The sequence below is a fragment of the Engystomops pustulosus genome, chromosome 10 (genome assembly GCF_040894005.1).
Source record: "Engystomops pustulosus chromosome 10, aEngPut4.maternal, whole genome shotgun sequence".
NCBI classification, from domain to species: Eukaryota; Metazoa; Chordata; class Amphibia; order Anura; family Leptodactylidae; genus Engystomops; species Engystomops pustulosus.
The window spans coordinates 22,185,476-22,203,633 of record NC_092420.1 but is presented as its reverse complement, the minus strand read 5'-3'; the positions used below and the strand labels follow the sequence as shown (position 1 = coordinate 22,203,633).

General features: G+C 41.9%; 1 protein-coding gene and 1 long non-coding RNA gene across 7 annotated transcripts in view; one reads left to right on the top strand and one right to left on the bottom strand.

The window, feature by feature from the left end:
* Positions 1 to 18,158, bottom strand: part of ARHGEF3 (Rho guanine nucleotide exchange factor 3) — a 202,208-nt gene that overhangs the window by 3,988 nt on the left and 180,062 nt on the right. For all 4 annotated transcript variants that reach the window (XM_072128460.1, XM_072128459.1, XM_072128461.1 and 1 more), the window contains 8 exons: positions 11,620 to 11,727; positions 8,192 to 8,362; positions 7,360 to 7,422; positions 7,179 to 7,275; positions 7,016 to 7,092; positions 3,484 to 3,741; positions 1,803 to 1,973; positions 97 to 283 (listed from right to left, as the gene is read on the bottom strand). In XM_072128460.1, the coding sequence (XP_071984561.1) occupies positions 97 to 283; positions 1,803 to 1,973; positions 3,484 to 3,741; positions 7,016 to 7,092; positions 7,179 to 7,275; positions 7,360 to 7,422; positions 8,192 to 8,362; positions 11,620 to 11,727 (1,132 nt within the window). The remainder of the gene's footprint in view (positions 1 to 96; positions 284 to 1,802; positions 1,974 to 3,483; positions 3,742 to 7,015; positions 7,093 to 7,178; positions 7,276 to 7,359; positions 7,423 to 8,191; positions 8,363 to 11,619; positions 11,728 to 18,158) is intronic.
* The window catches only part of LOC140104778 (uncharacterized), a 66,969-nt gene that overhangs the window by 18,433 nt on the left and 30,378 nt on the right, over positions 1 to 18,158 (top strand). For all 3 annotated transcript variants that reach the window (XR_011850407.1, XR_011850406.1, XR_011850405.1), the window contains 2 exons: positions 238 to 304; positions 1,824 to 1,886. This is a non-coding gene — a long non-coding RNA (uncharacterized lncRNA). The remainder of the gene's footprint in view (positions 1 to 237; positions 305 to 1,823; positions 1,887 to 18,158) is intronic.

The window sequence follows — 18,158 nt, the reverse complement described above, 5'->3', positions numbered from 1 at the left end:
GTCAACAAGAGCTCAAAATCCACCTCCCACTGTAAACTGTATAGCACTCAATTGTAGAAGTGTATGTCACAGTGAACAAGACAAAGCCAGACTCACTCCTCTCATTGTTAGTGAAGGCACCACGTAGAGATCCGGCCACACGGACCTCCCCATCTTGCAAGTCTTCCACTACCAGATCTTTCACAGGCATTGGTTGTCGATAGAGCTGATAGTAAAGTTTGTCATTTTGTGTTAAAGTTCTTGTAATAACCAGGACTTCTTGGAAGAGGAAAACGTGAAATTTCTGCAAGAAATGACAATTGTGGTAAGTAATAAACCCACAAATCTCCATTGAAAAATTAACCAGACCCATCACCATATTACATTTCATATATTTGTTAAGTCAGTAACTTCTCTGCACTTTCACTGGGGACTAGTGAAATCTATGATACATAGGGCAGTGATTTCACTAGTTCCTGCTAAACCATGTGGCGTAGTTGAAAGGTGGACAAACCAGACAATTTCAGTGGGACTACCTAGCCATCTAATATTAATAGAGACCCTCTTGCCCCCCCAAAAAGTCCCTTAGTTAAAAAATAGGGCAGTTAGATCTCAGCATCCCTAACCCTGAGCTATTTTCTATTCTGAGCATGTATGTGTATGGCAGAGGGTAAGGTGGGAGGTATCTGTCCAGCTTTAGAACGGATCAGATCAGTTTCATAAGGAGTATGTCTGCAGATGGAGACCCTTCCAATATCCAGTATACATCAAGTGAAACTGGATCCTACAGGTTGTGTCGAGTCCTTTCATCTGTGAAAGACACATGACACTGCATATAAGGAAAAAGTTACATAAAACAATGGCAGCTGGGGTGAAGTAAGAGATGTAAGATCCTCGCTTGCCAATAATCATGTAATCAGTACAAATAACAAAATGATCACATCTGAAGAGCTGCAGCTACAAAGATCAAAGTGCTTCAGTTCTGGCTGATGTCAAATCCTTCACTGCTGTTGAAAGACTATGGGGAGGGGACAGAGGTGGGGGTTACCAGAGGCTTAATGAGGGCCATGTAAGAACAGAGAGGATTTCACTTTACATCACTTGATCTTCATAAAAGTGCTGAAGAGTTATAAGGATCCCCGTGACCTTCATCTGTCAATAATGACAATTCACTGTGAACTGTTGTACTGAATATAATGAGATTATAAACCAAATAAATCAATTATTTACTTTATACTCCTGCCAAATAAAATTCTTGTTAGTGTTGAAAACAGTTTTGTCTAAAACCTACGCAATGGAAGGCTTAGGATATGTTTAGTGTTCATAGCGCTGAATATATTGTAATCCTGTTGGACCCCAGTAAATTATTTACTCCCTCCCATCTCAATGAAGGCATGGTGGCTCAGTGGTTAGCACTACAGCCTTGCAGCGCTGCGGTCCTGGGTTCAAGTCCAGTCCAAGTCAAGGGCTGCAAAGAGTTTGTATTTTCTCTCTGTGTTTGTGTGGGTTTCCTCCTGGTCCTCAAAACATACAGGTAGGTTGATTAGATTGTGAGCCCCATTGGGGACAGGGACTGATTTGGCAAGCTCTGTGCATCGCTGCGTAATCTGTGTGCGCTATATAAATAAAGAATTATTATTATTATTTATCTCCTATGATAATGAAAAGATAAACGTGTTACAATCCTAAATTCTGAATCCTTCCATCTCTCCATGATGGCAGATGTTGGATTATAGATAAGATGGTTGTTTTGTGTATGGCTTTTTTTTCAATACCAAAGACCAATAATAGATAATATACAGAATATTAGTATGATTACTTACTGCTCCCCTGTTATTCTTCAGCTCCCCATGACAGGTCAGAGCCCGAGAGTTATCGATCAGCGGATCCCTCTGACAATCTTCAAGGTAAATCAGCCTCTCCTTATAGTAATGACATTCAGATTCTCCCGTTTTTACATTAATTTCCGCCACAATCCCTTGAACTATATTAATCTGCCAGAAAATAAGAGACATCATTAGTATCGGCTCCATCCACCTAGAGATTCTCTACATATAAAATTCATAGAAAAAGAATGAGCAATTTATAACAGTGTCATCTCAGCGTGAAATAACCACCAAAACGTTCCCAAAATAGAAGAGAACAAGCCAGGAGTTACTGAATTATTTAACCGCTCATTTATTTTCTCTGCACTTTATTAAACTTTCTATGACAACTGCTAGATAAGCAATCAACAATCCTGACAGCGAAGGATATGCAGAAATGGGTAAGAGAGGCCTTTCTGGGTGACTTCAGCCTTTTCTATTGGGAGAAACACCCATATAATAGCGCTGATGGTGACAGACTTGGAAAAGACTCTCTCCAGGTATAAATACGCCAGAAGTGTTTAATAAACTTCTGTCCAGATACAATTTAGCAGTATATTTATCTTAGCAGATTGTGCAGAGAGACGTCAGTCTTGTTATACCAGGCAATGCTTTTATAGGAAGGATACTGACCTGGATTTCATGGCAGCTGGTGTCAACTGGTTTTTAACTATCTATGTTTATGTGATTTTTTTTTTTTTTTTTTTTGAAAAGGCAAATACTTCTCATAAAACGGAAATTTTAAATATTATAATATGACCATTCAAGGGCTTTTACTATGATGGACTCAGTGGGGCAGATTTATGTACCCGGTCCATTCGCGATCCAGCGGCGCGTTCTCTGCGCTGGATTCGGGTCCGGCCGGGATTTATTAAGGCAGTTCCTCCGCCGTCCACCAGGTGGCGCTGCTGCACTGAAAAGCATCGGAACGCGCTGGAGTTCACCGGCTCGGGCTGAGTGAAGGTAAGTGCAAGCTCCGCGACAGATTTTTTGTTTTAAATGCGGCGGTTTTTCCGAATCCGTCGGGTTTTTGTTCGGCCACGCCCCCCCCCCATTTCCATCGCGTGCATGCCAGAGCCGATGCGCCACAATCCGATCGCATGCGCCAAAATCCCGGGGCAATTCAGGGGAAATCGGCGCAAATCGGAAATATTCGGGTAACACGTCGGGAAAACACGAATCGGGCCCTTAGTAAATGACCCCCAGTGTGGCTTATTTATTTGCATGTACAGAGTGCAATACTATGTGGCTCCTACAGGGTGCAGTAGAAAAGATGAGTAATCTTAAGTTTCAAAAACTGGATCGGCGGTGATCACGAGAGAAGCATAAAGTCGGGCCCAAAATTCTAAAATTCACACAAACCAACAGATGGTGTTGGGGATAGATTCAATATTATGAATTATATCATACACAATTCTTTGAATCTGACTTTCCCTTGTCTCTCCATACAGAGCACATGTAAACCCAGCCAATCTGTGTGTGCATGTGTATTGGGGAGATGGGAGGGACCAATGTGCAGAATTCTACAATTACAACATTTAGCAAAAATAGAAATTGGACCTCTGTCCACAGTCGCACATTTCCAGTGTTCCTGATATACCAATAAAAATAGGGGGGGGGGGGATCAATGTTTACTTACAGCTTCTTCTAAATGCTGCTGGTCAGGGTGATCGTTCGGGGTATGTCGGAGTATTTCCTTCAGTAACAAGTGATATTTGACCAGTCGACTCCTAGGGATATCTAAGAAATTCCATAAATCTAATTTTCGGCTAAAGGGAGACTCGAGACAGCGCTGTAAGAAGTCCTGCACTCGATGGTCCTGTTTCTTGTGGTCCAGAAGAGCTTTGGCTGCCACTTGATTACTGCAGTAGCTGTCATAGGAGTTAAGGCATGGCAACTGAAAAAATAAAAATATTATCATTATTATACATCAATAATATATATTCATTAGAAAGGGGATTTCTTTTTGGGGAGGAAAAACAAAAGTTTTATGCATGGGGAAAGCAATTATTTACTTAAACACATGTGACCGGAGAGACAACCACTTATTTAAAATCAATTCTGAACTTTCGTAAAGCTTGTGATACTGTCAGTAGAGACAACATGGTTCTGAGATGTTCAGGCTCTGGAGAGGATTGAGTTGCTCTCAGCTAATTTACTAAAGTGAATGAAAATGATGAACTCGCACTGAGCACTTAAATACTCATAACCGCTTCCCATAAAGAATGTTGGGTCCGGTTTATAAACGTCAAGAAACCCTTTCAGATGTGATGAGGGTCATGAAGATCAAAGGCAAACTCTGCTAGAGAGTCCTTCAAGAATAAGGTTAATGGTAATTTTCGTGGGCTCTTTTGTCTTCCTTCCATCCAGATGACAATACCCCTGACATGTTTCATCAGTGACAGACTGTAAACACAATGTCAAAGCGACTGAATCAAAGGGCAGTCCGCCCCTCCCATCCTTTCACAAACCCCACTAACGGGAGCCTAACAAAGCCGGCCTGACAGCCTATTGAGTCCTAACAAATGAGCTAAAATAACTCCTGGTAAGTCAGACACAGTTTTGTGCACACATTCAGTGCAACACGCAGCATGTTGATAATCCTTTCTTAGAGGTCGACCTTGACGTGTTTGTATGCAAGTTTCTGTGCCACTCGGCTGTATCTGGAATAATCTGCGCTGATATATGGTGCAAACATTAGTGTTACAAGCCACAGGAAAACCATAGGGATTAGATTTATGTCTGACAATTTTGTCTGGACTAATGTGAATGGGGTGTCAGGGAAAGGAAGGATTGTGCAGATGGATTTCAGCATGTTCGCTGGTGGAGGTGTCTAGCAGTGACTTCCTTCCCTTTACACATTAATATCATGTGTACATCGAGCCACATTGCAGAGGTCAGGTGGGATAACTGGCGGCTGGATAAGTAGTGGGTTTTATGGGGATTTCCCATTCTACCGTCTCTTAAGTAAATCATTGTTTTTGGTGCAGAGTCAGAAAACTGCTGCACCTGCAATTCAGGTTTCCCATTGAAATGCAGATTTAAGTCACCTTGAGGGATGAATAAATAAGACTTCCTGAGAGCTGCAAATTGCTCCTACTCGTTATAGAAGAACAAAAGATTTCACCGGGTAATGTATAGATGCGGCTCTATTAAAATCCTAACCTATCATTCCCGGCTTCACAGCTTTATCTTACAACCTGGGGTGATAATGAAGTTCTCCTACGCAGGAGGCCGGGCTGGGTGTGTGGATTTCCTGATAAGCTGAATTACATCTAGGGAATACAATGCATTCTCACCTCGCTGAGCGAGTTAAACCACCCTACACATGCAAAGCCGGGAGACACAAATGACAGACGTTTCTCTGTGCTACAATAGGAGGCCCAAGCGGCAGCAACTAGATCCTGGTAAAAAGCAGTTCTGCTTCATTACTAAGGGTAGTATTACCCTAAATCATTATCATTAGTTAATGCTAAGGTTAATGTCATTCTCAGAGATAGTTTTTGAGCATATACATTATGTAATGGTTCTGAAAAACTATTACTGCAGCTCTTTTTAGCAGGCACAAATTTATACAAGACAACTACTGTAACATCAGCTATGCACGATACTCACAGTACTTTTCTCTATCTCAGTAGTCATGTCATTATCTAACTATAACTCTCATTATGATGCGGAGCGACACGTGGGAGGCCTCCTTGCTCTGTTGAGGAGGACTCTATCTGCAGCAGCTGATTCTCACTGATCTAATATTGACTACCTATCCTAAGCCCTGGACAAGCCCTTTAAAATCACAATTTTCCCTTCTAAAAGGGGATTATCAAGGCTTGTACGAAAAGTTAAATTTCCTGGTGCAAGGCCTAATGGGCAGGGAGCGGTGTAATGTGGGATGGCGTGTTATCTATAGCCAATGCTGGATCCTGACGCAGGTTATAGTGCAATTCTACATCGGGCAGGGCCTGGAGTAGAAGCGATCCGACACAACAGAGCCTTTTAGTATATCTGGTGGGACCTGTTTGGGGGGGGGGGGGGGGGGCTGGGGGGTCGGGGGCGAACGATGTGTCAGAGCTTGATATGTACCCTCCATAGTTTACATTACTCGCCATTTATGTACACTATAAAGCCTGTCACAGAGCGCCAATAGTATAATTAACATCAGTATATTACTGCTATATGGTGACCTGGCCCAACAGATATGGATGAATTGAGGATAAAGCAATTGTTATTACACCTATAAACCTGACTCCAGAAGTGATGCAGTGATGTCCATAGAAGATATAGAGTAACAAGTGTTCAGCCAAATATGTGCATAAGCGAGTACTGGAATGACGCAGATATAGAATCTCCTTAAACAACCATGTGACCAACACCAGAGAATACGTCTATGGTTCCAGTGTGTTATTTTAAGGATTACAAAAGTGAAATACAGTCAAGTTCCGCATTCATTACGTGAATCTCACTTCCTAATGTACTTATAGAAATTCCGTCTCTGCACATTCCATATCTGTTCAGTATCGTTTTCTAGTAATCGTCCCTGGTCTTTCTCTCTTCTAAGCAGTGGAAATCACCCAGGAACCACGAGAATGTATACCATGTGGCTCTCATGACATGGAAATTCTGGGGTTTCCTTGGAAAAGAAAAGCTAATCTTTTTATTCCATTGCTCAGATGATGTAAAAGAAGGTTAACACCAATGAACGTGGACTAAAAACCTACAGTAGATGAATGTAGGCCAAACCGGACCACTTCGGTGTGATTGGACACCCATCTTATGTGTATTACTGTCTGTGTGTGTGTGTCCTGACTCCCCCAGACTGAAAATGTTGTGGGGAAGAAGAGTCAGGCATTAAATCTCAATATAACCATTTGTTCTCCAGGTGATAATCTGCTGCCAGGTTCTAGTATATTCTCTTCTCCATAGTAATAATGCAGGTTCAGCCAAGCCAAGTGTCCATGTGTATGGTAGCAATTAGAAGAAATCTCTTACTATGGAGGATGCCAATCCTATCCTCTGCCGGGTGAACTAATGCATTCCCTGACATAAAACTGCTTGGTATCTGGAGACCTGAATAAAATTACTTCTTCACCAGAGCAGCTGCTTCCTCACTCGGAGATAAATTGAATAATAATGGCAGAATCAAACTCTCATGTGAAAAATGAGTCATGTCTTACCCAGCCTACTAAGATGTGGCCAACGTGTTCTGTGGACCCGTCTGGTTTCCTGACACCACGCAAGCGTCTGAGGAGATCTGCAGAAATCACAGACATGTTATTATTAGGCAAATTTCTTACTTTTGGGATGGATGAGCCCAAAAGAAATGAGACGTGTGTGTACCTTCATGTAGCGGAATAAGAGAATCCAGGGTCCCAAATATTTGCATCAGTTCTTCTTCTGTCATTATTGATAGTTTCAGCATCGGGTCATGGTAGGCCTGAATTAAAGAAAATAGGGTTAGATGCTGTACCAATGTGTCTAGGGGCTGTGTCCGGACTCTTATTGGTTAGTGACTTCTTACCTTTTTTGCCAACTTCAAGTCCTCTATCAAGTCTTCTTCTCCTTGTGATAACTCGAAAATAGCCTAAGACAATGACACACAGAAACATGATTACTACATCATGATCAGAAATTCTGGTACGTTTCTATGCACCAAGACATATGGGAAATCGATGTCTTAAACTCATTACTTTTTTATTTTGGGTTTATATTTCAAAACTAAGGTATCAACTTTTGACTTATCCTCATAAACCGTCTTGGGTTCCTCCTGTAAATGCCATGTTAAGGATGATCAAAGGTCCAACACATCTTTAAAAATGCTGGACACAAAGATCAAAGATGAGAGAAGAGCGAGACCTCTCACCTGCTCCCAGCAAATGCCAAACCAATTTAACATATAGAGTATTTCACACATGTGGTGAGAACAGAGCCGCTATTGGAAGGAGGGAAAACGGCCACTTTTCTAGCTCTGTCATGTCCCTATGCTCTGCGGGGGGCGCCCTTCTAGGACATAATTACTTAATAATGTCTATATTATTCCTCGGGAAACTATGTGATCCCTTAACAATGGTCATGGTGCTTTAAGCAGATGCCATGCTGGGCCGTAATGATGTTCATAATGATCACTAAAACCGCTGCTTAGCAGGAGGAGGCAGCACATGGCAGAAAGCACCGAAAGGTACAGATGTAGAAGTTCTCCATTATTCTTATCCATGGCATGTGTCTGATATTGCAGCTTCGCTCATTCCTCTATAACAGCACGCATAGCCCAGGAAGAAGAGTGGCGCTGTAGAAAGGTAGACCCTTAGACAACTTCTTTCAGGATATAAACCAGCGTTATTAGTGGTACACACCTCCTGACGCTTGATCTCCTTGGATGTCAGCACTTGATTGACGCAAACATCGAAGGTCTCGCTCCAGAGTTTGCTGTCCCTGCGTTTCGTGATGGGAGGAGGGGCATTTCTTGACCAGGGTCTTGGAGTAAACAGGTCTGGACGACTGTCTCCCCGAAAACTAATAGAACGCTGGTAGGAGTAAAGTAAATATATATTAAGATATATAAATTCATGTTTTCATAATGATTTAAACAGTAACAGTGTTTGGTAGGGAATAGCATGTAGCAAACAGAGAAGCTGAGCCCATCAGAGCCAACAACTAGATAAAGTGCACAACATTTTCTTCTTATGCAAATGCTAGCTGCCAGATTATCTGAGTTTGTCTCCGATTATATATTTATATATATATACGTATATAGTATGTATATAGTATAGTAGGAAATTGTTTGATCTATTGCCAGTCCTGTATAGTAATTACACGACATCATAAGTACATAAGGAGCTTGTATGGACTTTAGGATTAATGTGAGCTATCTGATGGAAAGATGCCAGGCTGTACACATAAATCCTATAGACGCTTTACATACACACAGTAGGGTTAGAGGGGTCACTATTGAGTGATTTAGCTGTAAATTATTATAATGATGGACTAAAAAATTCTTATGAAAAGGCCTTGTGTATTCTGACACATTTGCATCTTAGAAAATACATTGTCCATATCTCCATTGAGGAAAGAAGAGAATCTGTGCTTTGTCACGAGCAGTGTGGGTAGATGGATCAGATGACTTTTGTTCCTGTTACGTCACCATTACTTTACCAAACTTGCATTTCACTTTCTGTTTGGCCATGTAGACTGGCTTGGAGGCCTCATTGTCCCTCACTGGCCTGTTGTACACTGTCTACATCTGTCTACTTTACAGCATCTGTACCTGTAACACGTGTGCGTACAAGACTGAGGCCTTACTATAAGGCTGGGTCAATGCAGAAGGTCAAGTAGAACTGAATACAGTCACATTGTGAGAAGGTGAAGAACACAAATCCTGACTTCCCCCTATGGAGCTTTAACTGGGAAAGATAATATTTTCTGAGCAGTGCACTGAGGTCACTGAGGTCTTCTTTTCTAATTTACAAGCTCTTGCCTTAAAATCTGCCAACTTTGAAACTTTCCTGGATGGGATTTTATCACTGGCAAATCAGAAACTTTTAGTATTGCAAGGTTGTTGCACGAGAAGACCGGTGCATCTGCAACCGGTCCATGTTTTGGGACCTCCATTGATCCTCACGGGAGGTTTCGTTTGACGCATATCATGCCGGTGTGTGACTTCTAGGTTGAAAAATAAGCAAATAACCCTTTTGGCCTTGTAGGTAATCTGAAGAGGGATTTTATATGAGACAACCCCTTTAAATGCATTACCTTTACAACTTGTAAATCCATTTTGGTCTTTGGACCTCGGCCTTGGAACATACAAGATTTTTCCATTATAAAATACAGAGTCGTTAATATATAAAGTGGAATTAATGGACACCTGGTGCTCATACTGGGATAGTCAGCATAATCTCTAGAAGAGAGCTCATACATTTTTCCACTATATTATTTATGCATGTCTTTATGAGTCTGGCTATTTGTTGGCTGCAGTCTTGTTTAGGTTATTATACGGCCTCTTCCATTACTTCTCTCCTCCCCCGGATCTAAAGGTCTCCGTCCTTAAATAACAGTATCCTATGGATCACTCTGTTTTGATAATTCCTAATACTGTGAATTTTAAGGAGGAGGGGGGGGGGTCTTTAAAAAGCCAAAAATCTAGGGTAAAACAGTGGGGGCATTTACAGAAGGGAAACAGCTGTTGAAGCCACAGAAGTGAAGCTCCGGCCTCTGAGAAAAGTTTAGCCAAAACATAATTTACTTTCCACATTGGTGCTCACAACTGTAACTAATAAAGCCTTTCTTTCAGACCTAAGACATATTTTCCTTGACCTCTTCAGCACCGGCTTCTGCAAAGTATTACACGTCTGTCCCCCGACGTTCTACAAGGAGGCTGCTGCCTGCCAAGGTGGGATCTTTCCAGACCAGTGACTGTACACTATTTTCTGTTCCAGTCACGCTATATACTGCTTTCTGGACGAGATGCCGAAGCAAACTTCAGTAACTTGCAGCTTGTCTATAAATGCCGCCATTGTATGCAACCCACAACCATATGGAAGACAGAAGGGTCCCTGTGAGTACACAACCCAGCCGAACTATAGGGCAGTGTCTGGAGAACTTCGACAGAAAGCTTTCATCTCTTCAGCTGAATCCAAAGTCTTACTCCCCATGTTATTTCATCAAGTCTCAGTTTAAGAGGAGATCTTAAAAGAACTGGTTAGGACTTGACGCAAAAGTTTTAATCCCAAAATAATAGGGATACCTTTACATTTACAGCTTTTAATAAACAGATTATGCTCTTTTATTCTTTTAAGTCTCCACAATATGATTGTTACACCATTAGGGCGTCGTACCAGCACAGTACTTATAGATACTTGTCATTTCATTCACTGAATGCCATATGCTCAGATGAAGCATAACACATTTAAACATGTAAAACTTTTGTGGACCATCACCAAATAATCTAAATATCATATCAAGACAACAGTGTTATGCCGAAGAGCAGAAGTTCATCATAGCACCATAACATTCATGGTCTATCTTCATACTGTACATATAATGCAGATCATCCAGAACTTAAAGGAAACCTACCACTTGAAGTGGCAGGTTTCCGATGGAAATACCGAGCACCAGCTCAAGGTGAGCTGGTGCTGGAGCTTATTTTAGTTAGTGTTTTAAACTGCGGTATCGCGGTTTAAAACACTTTTTAAACTTTAGAGCCGGCGCAGGGAGGTACGCGCTCGGCGCTTACCATGCGCGCGACCCTGCTGCGCGGCTACATAGGAAGTGAATGAGAGCCGCGCGCATGGTAAGCGCCGAGCGCGTACCTCCCTGCGCCGGCTATAAAGTTTAAAAAGTGTTTTCAACCGCGATACCGCGGTTTAAAACACTAACTAAAATAAGCTCCGGCACCAGCTCCCCCTGAGCTGGTGCTCGGTATTGCCATCAGAAACCTGCCACTACAAGTGGTAGGTTTCCTTTAATCGCCCTTGTGCTCCTTGCCTTTTGGTGTTATGATAATTTTGGAGAAGAGCATACTAAAGACTGGTACTTTTAAAGTGTCTAACCACTTATGCAAAATTGCAGCTAATCATGTTGATTTTGGCAAGATTTTGAAGAGCTCAACATGCCAAATCGTTGGTCCCTGAGAGAACTACTAATAGCCAAGACTTTATGTTGCAGTCAGTAGCCACAGTTTTCTGTCCAAGGATATGGGGAGCTTAACGCTCAGGCAGGACAGATGTATTACATTAAATACAGTGCGCTCCGAATAGCACAGTAGATACATAATAAGAAATCCTACCTGCAATGACTGGCTGAATCGTTTTAAAGGAGTTGCCCGCACTGGGGGAATGAGATTTGCAAGTGATGTGACCCTTGAAAGTGGTTTGACCCGTTTTGTACTAGGCTCCTACGAGAAAACGGAGAGTAAAATACGTTACAGAGCATATTCAATGCGAACACAAAATATATAAAAAGAAATTACATTGGCAAAAGCAAAGTATCACAGCCCCCCAAATGATCAATGTTGGAACCATGATGGAGCACCCAGGAAAGTGTATGACCTGTAAATGAACTAGATTACTTATGAAGACATATAGAAATGGGATTTATATAGCAGCTGCTTTTAACATTCTATGACATCATATTTTTGGAAACAATTTGGCCCATAGATATAACATTTTTGGGCTTCTTATTATTCTGCCGTCAGCACACCTGTTATAGAACTTGGACTGGGTTTCCATTTTGTAGTTGTGTTATTACATAATGTAACTGGACCAAAAGTGAAAACAGAGATCAACCAGAGATATCAATATAAAACTAGTATAAAACAAGATAAAAGGGCAAAATCTCCAAGTAATTTCATTTAAAATTTTGGTGTCTTGTCTGGGAGAGCGGTGATCTCTGCAAACATGTTCTCTTACTGTAAGATAACAATAGACTGAGAATTGTAGTGAAGGAAATGCACCAGAAACAACACGAGTCGCTTTTATATTCAAAAACACAAACAAAACATTGTTTAATTTTACAGTTCATCGAGCAGGAAGTTCCTGTATCTCATCCCGACTCCATGCGGCAGCCATTCCCCGGACTCTCAGAAGAATGCAGCCCCAACGTCTCAAACCCTATTGTGTCCATCTGATGCAGACGGCAATTTATCTTCAAAGGAACATAACGTTTGTTTCCCGATATTTCCTCTCCTGAAAGACGACTTTGGTTGCCCAGTCCAGTGCCCTAACAATGGCACAAGAGTCACGTCAGAGCCCTCGCTGTCTACAGTCAACAGACAAGAGTGCCAGAGACAATTCATCTACGCTACCGGGATAAGTCATCAGATATTGTCCTCAACTTTTTAGGTCCATGGGGACCAGAATAATTCAATAGGAGACAACGCTAAATCTGTACAGTGACTCCCATCTTCCTTCCCCGTATTCTGTCCAGTGTCACAGTACAACAGGAGGAGGTTTATTGAAATGTCAGATAGATACTACATCCATACTTGGGGTTACTTAAGAAGCTTGGGGTTCCCTACAGCTGTCCCTGTTTGGATTGTTTTGGACGCTGCTTTGTTTGATGGACTGTTTACAAATAGGATGTCAACCTGAAGAACTTGTCAAAGCTACAAGGAAGCAAATTAGCTCAGCAAATAAGCAAGATTAGGTACAAAGCAGCTGTTAATGTATTGCAGACACCTGAGACGATTTCTCCGAGGAAAGCCGGGGTAGTCTTTAAACAAGTTAAGATTTGTATTCTGCGAGCACGGCATGGCATTGTGTGCCGAGGTGTATACAAACAGCCAGACAAAAGACCATCATACTGAGCAAACTACACAGAGCTAATCACATCTGGAGGAGATTTGGCTTCTGCAGTACAAGAAGGGCTTGGCAGGTGATAAAATATATTTAAGGAGGGAGGCATTCAGCTCCGCTTGTTGCCAGGGTACAGGGATAAATAATATAATGGGAGTGTTGTATACTATCCGGAGTAGTGGTTACTCCTGTAGACCGCTGTATAATAACTATTCTGGTATGTTCATGATTATACACTGCGATTAAAGCGCTGGATAAGACGTATGTCACAGGACATTCTATACATAGTATAGAGGCTAGAGATGCCCATAAACAGGTCATTTATGATTTGGTTTGTAATATAATGGATGGTTGTTCCTTAAATCCAATAATTAATGACAGGTCATTGACTACATAGTCATGTAAATCATTATTGTATGACTAGCTCGATGGTTAGCATTGCTTCCTTACTCCACTAGGCCTATGGTGCCCATAAACATCAGATGGATCCAAGCCAAACTTGGTGTCGCCATGATTATGGGGTTGTCCAAACTTTCCTTCAACATTAGGAAGATGCATGTGGGATTTCAGTATGGGTGATCCCTTTGTTCTCAGGGGAGATACGGAGACGTTTGGAATTAGCTTATTACCCTTTCACTATTACAAATAATAGTGCCTAATTGCCTAGTGCCTAATTGCGCACGTGTATCACCATCTTTACATCTTACGATATGCGTTGAGTTTTCTTCAGCAACTTCTGCTCCGACCCCTAAATTCACTTCCTACAATATCTGAAAATTATACTATGGAGCCCACTTACTGAGTCCTGAATCAAAAGTCCATTCTGAACACATTACGACCCATAACGCCCTGGCCTCCAGCTGACAGTCAGCATATATCATACATAGTATACTAGGAAATTCACAGGTTGGAAGATCACTGCCACAACGACTGGTATGTGAGACCTACAGATCTCCAGCTGCTCTATGAATCTCGATCATTTCAGCATGCTGGGCTTGTAGTTTCACCAGAGCAATAAAGCCGCTGGTATCACTCGTGTCCCTTTTTACCTTGGCCTGAATGAAAAGATTTAGGATTTGTATATGCGGCTGCTGATTTGCTTCCAGCTGGGAAGAAGATCTGTCAATGAAGACAACGATCCGAGGTGAAACATCTGCTGTAGTAAGCCGGGATGTTCAGCAGATGTAGCACGACGATGATGTTCTACTTATTTGCCTTTTTCTAATTTCCTGGATTTTTAGGCCATTATTGACTTCCATCCTGATGAGTAAATTATAGATAATGATTGGCCTGAAAAGGTGAACTACAGCAGGAAGAGAAGGTAGAAACCTTATCACATGTGCAATGTCTCTCCCTCAGACTGTATTGTTTGGTGAGCACTCGGCTTATCAGGAGCAAACTTCCATCTGCGATAATATTATCTGATGATGGATAAAATCCATGTTAGCGCGGAGTGCTGCCTCTACTGTCATGTTTCTCCATACATCGCAGCTGATTGTAGTCCATCAGTGTAACATTTTAATGATCATTTAATGATGAGTATAGCAAACAGCACCACTTGTACTTACTGGCTGCCCCTGGTACTGCAGATTACTCCATTCAAGTAAATGAAGGTAAACTGCATTACTATCCTCTACCAATATGATGGCGCTACTTCTGGCTTTTATTCGAAACTCAAGGCAATTCTGAACATTGAGAAGAATTCTAAAGGATAATATTAAAATTTCTTTACTACTATTATTGCACATCTAAGATCAGACAAGATTCCTCTGCTCACAAATTTCAGCGTTTGATCTTTAAGTCCTATAGGTTTAGAGGAAAGGGAATATTTCGGGATGTCAGGTCATGTTAAATACTTTTCTCATCGTATTGATTAGCGTTCTATTCATTCTCACCGCAGCGGACCACCCACAGACCCCTAATTACGGCACTCCGCTGGAGAGCACACTCCAATGAAAGTCAAGTTTGATTTGGCTAGCTCAAGAAAGACGAGCTCCATTCAAGCCCATTCCTATTGTGCTGGGAATACAAGAGCCATTGACCTGGAGAACATCAGCCGAGGAATCAGTGTCTACGTCCAGGTGCGATACAATAGTTCAGCTCTTTACTTTATGCTCCAGCAAGATCACAAAATAGTTCTCGCTTCATCTGCAGAGGTCAGGAGCTCATCCAGTTCTAGAGAAAACGGGGATTTAGAAAAATGAAGGTCAGGAGCAAGCGATGGGGCAGAATTTATTGAGCGCAGACACTGCCAGAATGAGAACTGCGGAGTGTGAGCAGAAGGCTATAAGACAGATTAAAGGGACACTAGAAACAAGGTAACCTTGTAATGTGACTTCAAGTGTCCCCTATAAATAAAAGGTCTCAAATGAACCCAGATTCCCCGACAGACAGAAAATACTGTAGTTTAGAGAGGTTTCCAATCACATAAAGTAATATCCCACTAGTAAGATATGCCATCGCTTTATGATCGATTGGGTCTGACCTCTGGGGTTCACAGTAATTTCCAGAATAAAGGGAACAACGCTTTACATCAGCATTCACACTTATTCACCGACCACCCACAGTGCACAACTCCATAGCGGGTGACCTCAGGATGAGGCACTACACCAGCATTGTGACCCTCACAGTGAAAAAAGAAAGCCTCAGCACTAAACACTTTCACGACCGCTGTTCCTCCCAGAAATATCTAAATAAAAGTTGACAATGTTGGGTGTTGCTATTCCACTTATCAAACAAGCGCCTGCCCTTTACACTATTCATGTAGTAGAGGTGACAGGTCCTCGTACAGCTCTTTCTCCTCTATCTAGTGTCACTTTATGGACAAGTTGTGGCCGACTTTAAATAAACTTCATAGTCCTAATAGATCAGAAGTCTTTAACTACAGAGAGTCCCTGAACATTTGCTGACGTCTTACATCCATCTTCTGCAGTCCCAGAAGTCAGAACAGTGCGGGCTTTGAAGTGGGTACAAGCGGTTTGTGAGTCAGAGTCTGCACGGAGAAGAAGGGCTTTATGCTCCTCGCCTGGGGCCCTAGTCAGCGTCTGAGTTATGGGTGCAGTGATTAACGGTGTAGATATTTATATGTGTGGATGATGATAGAACATATGGGACCCATAATACATCCTCCCGAGGAATGACTCCTGAGGACCTCTGATTCTGAGATCTCATTTAACTCCAGATTATACCCCTATATGACTGTATGGTCCTAATCGCCTCTGAGGTCTGTGTATTATATAGTTGCATTATTTATGGTTGTTGGTTCCCCAGGCCTACAGACATTGCCTTTGATACCATAAATCTCCATGTTCTCCAAGTAGCATTGCTTGAATAAGCAATACCACACATAACCCATGGACAAGGACGGCGCTGTCGATCAAAAAAATAACAGCAATTCTTAATTTTACTACCCCTGGTAGGTAGGGATTGTTATATAACACAGCTGAGGTTGGCACGTAGACACTTCCCAAAAACCAGAGGAAAATGTTACCCTGGGCTTTCAATTTTATGCAAATTCTATCCATACACTTTCCTTCAATCCTCAAGAACATTTGACTGTGATCTGAACTTCCTGCTGCCAGAAAACATACATTACCGGTAATTTATGACAAAACTATTACCCCCCAAATCACACGAGGGGTCAAAGAAATCAAAAGGAACATTATTATTCACAGATGTTACATCTCGCCAGCATATTAGTCTGAAGTTAACCTACAAGATATCAAATGCATTCAGCATTCGGAGAGGTAAGTCAACATTTTCTATGGCTTCCTGCCAAAGGCCCTCACTTTATTAGTCTGCTACCGGCAAAGCTGGCCCTGAATCCATTGAATTCTAGGAGTGTAGTCTCATAACTTGTCAGAAATCCAAAACCACAAAAAAAAAAAGTTGCAAGAAAGGGAGATAGCATCGATCATAGCAGCGAGTTATGAAACGCCTTCTTGTTCTGTATACATGTATATAGCGAGCAGAGGTCATGTAGACATAATACAAATGCACCTGAACTTAGAGATGGGATATCCCTGGTCGATTCCTCGTAGAAGTAGGAGGGACCTTTAACTTGAGTAAATGTAGAAGACAAAGAATCAACCTTTGGAGTTTGTCTGATACAAAAAAACGTAAGGTTTCCAAGTAAACAGTCAGGTGTGTTTGGCTGCATAGAAATAAGAACTGGGACTGCCTGAAAGTCTTTACAATATCTACCTACAAGTTATAAGTGACACAGCAATACACTCCCACAAAATTAGAGGTCCATCACATAAGAAATTATGTATTTCTAAAACATCTAATCTTGCCATCATCCAATCCCAATTGGATAATTGAAAATCCCTCAGGCCGCATTCACATTGTATCCTAAAATGTATCTGTTTCAGGATGTGTCTTATCCGATGCATTTTGCGAAGCATTTCCAAACATAATAAAAATGCATTATGTGAACGCGCCCTCAATGTGAGGGGGTGGGGGGCTTCTTTTGGTTGGTGCCAGCGATTGGATCCATTTGCAATGCTTGGGGATGATGTGATCTTACTCGGGTTTAGGCCTGTCGTCCACAAGTGAGTTCTGTCTGAGAAACTGACTCTGTGCACTCGAGGGATTTAATCGGACCAAGCCTCAAACCACTGGGCTGCATGGATGTGTAGAGTCCAGTCCAGAGGTTTGAGATTCAACCCGGGACTGGACTTGCTCATGGGCAAGTGGCCTAAAGGAAGGGATGAACCGATGACCTTCAGTGGTGTTACCTGATGCGGCTGGGGCCCATTGTAGTATCAGGCCCTCTAACCTATAAGTATTATTTATTGTATTGGTCTCTTCATGCAGATAATGTATAGGCCCCCCCTAAGGCTCCTAGATCAGATGCACAACCTTCAGTTACATCCCTGATGACCTTCAGTCATGCAGGTGGTAGAGAGGAGGATAGGACATACACGTGCTGGGTCCCACCGCATAATGGAGTCACTGTATACTCTGTGTCCTGCTCCTTCAGATCATGAGATGTTGTCTTTCCGCTCATCACTTAGGTGACTGTAAATAT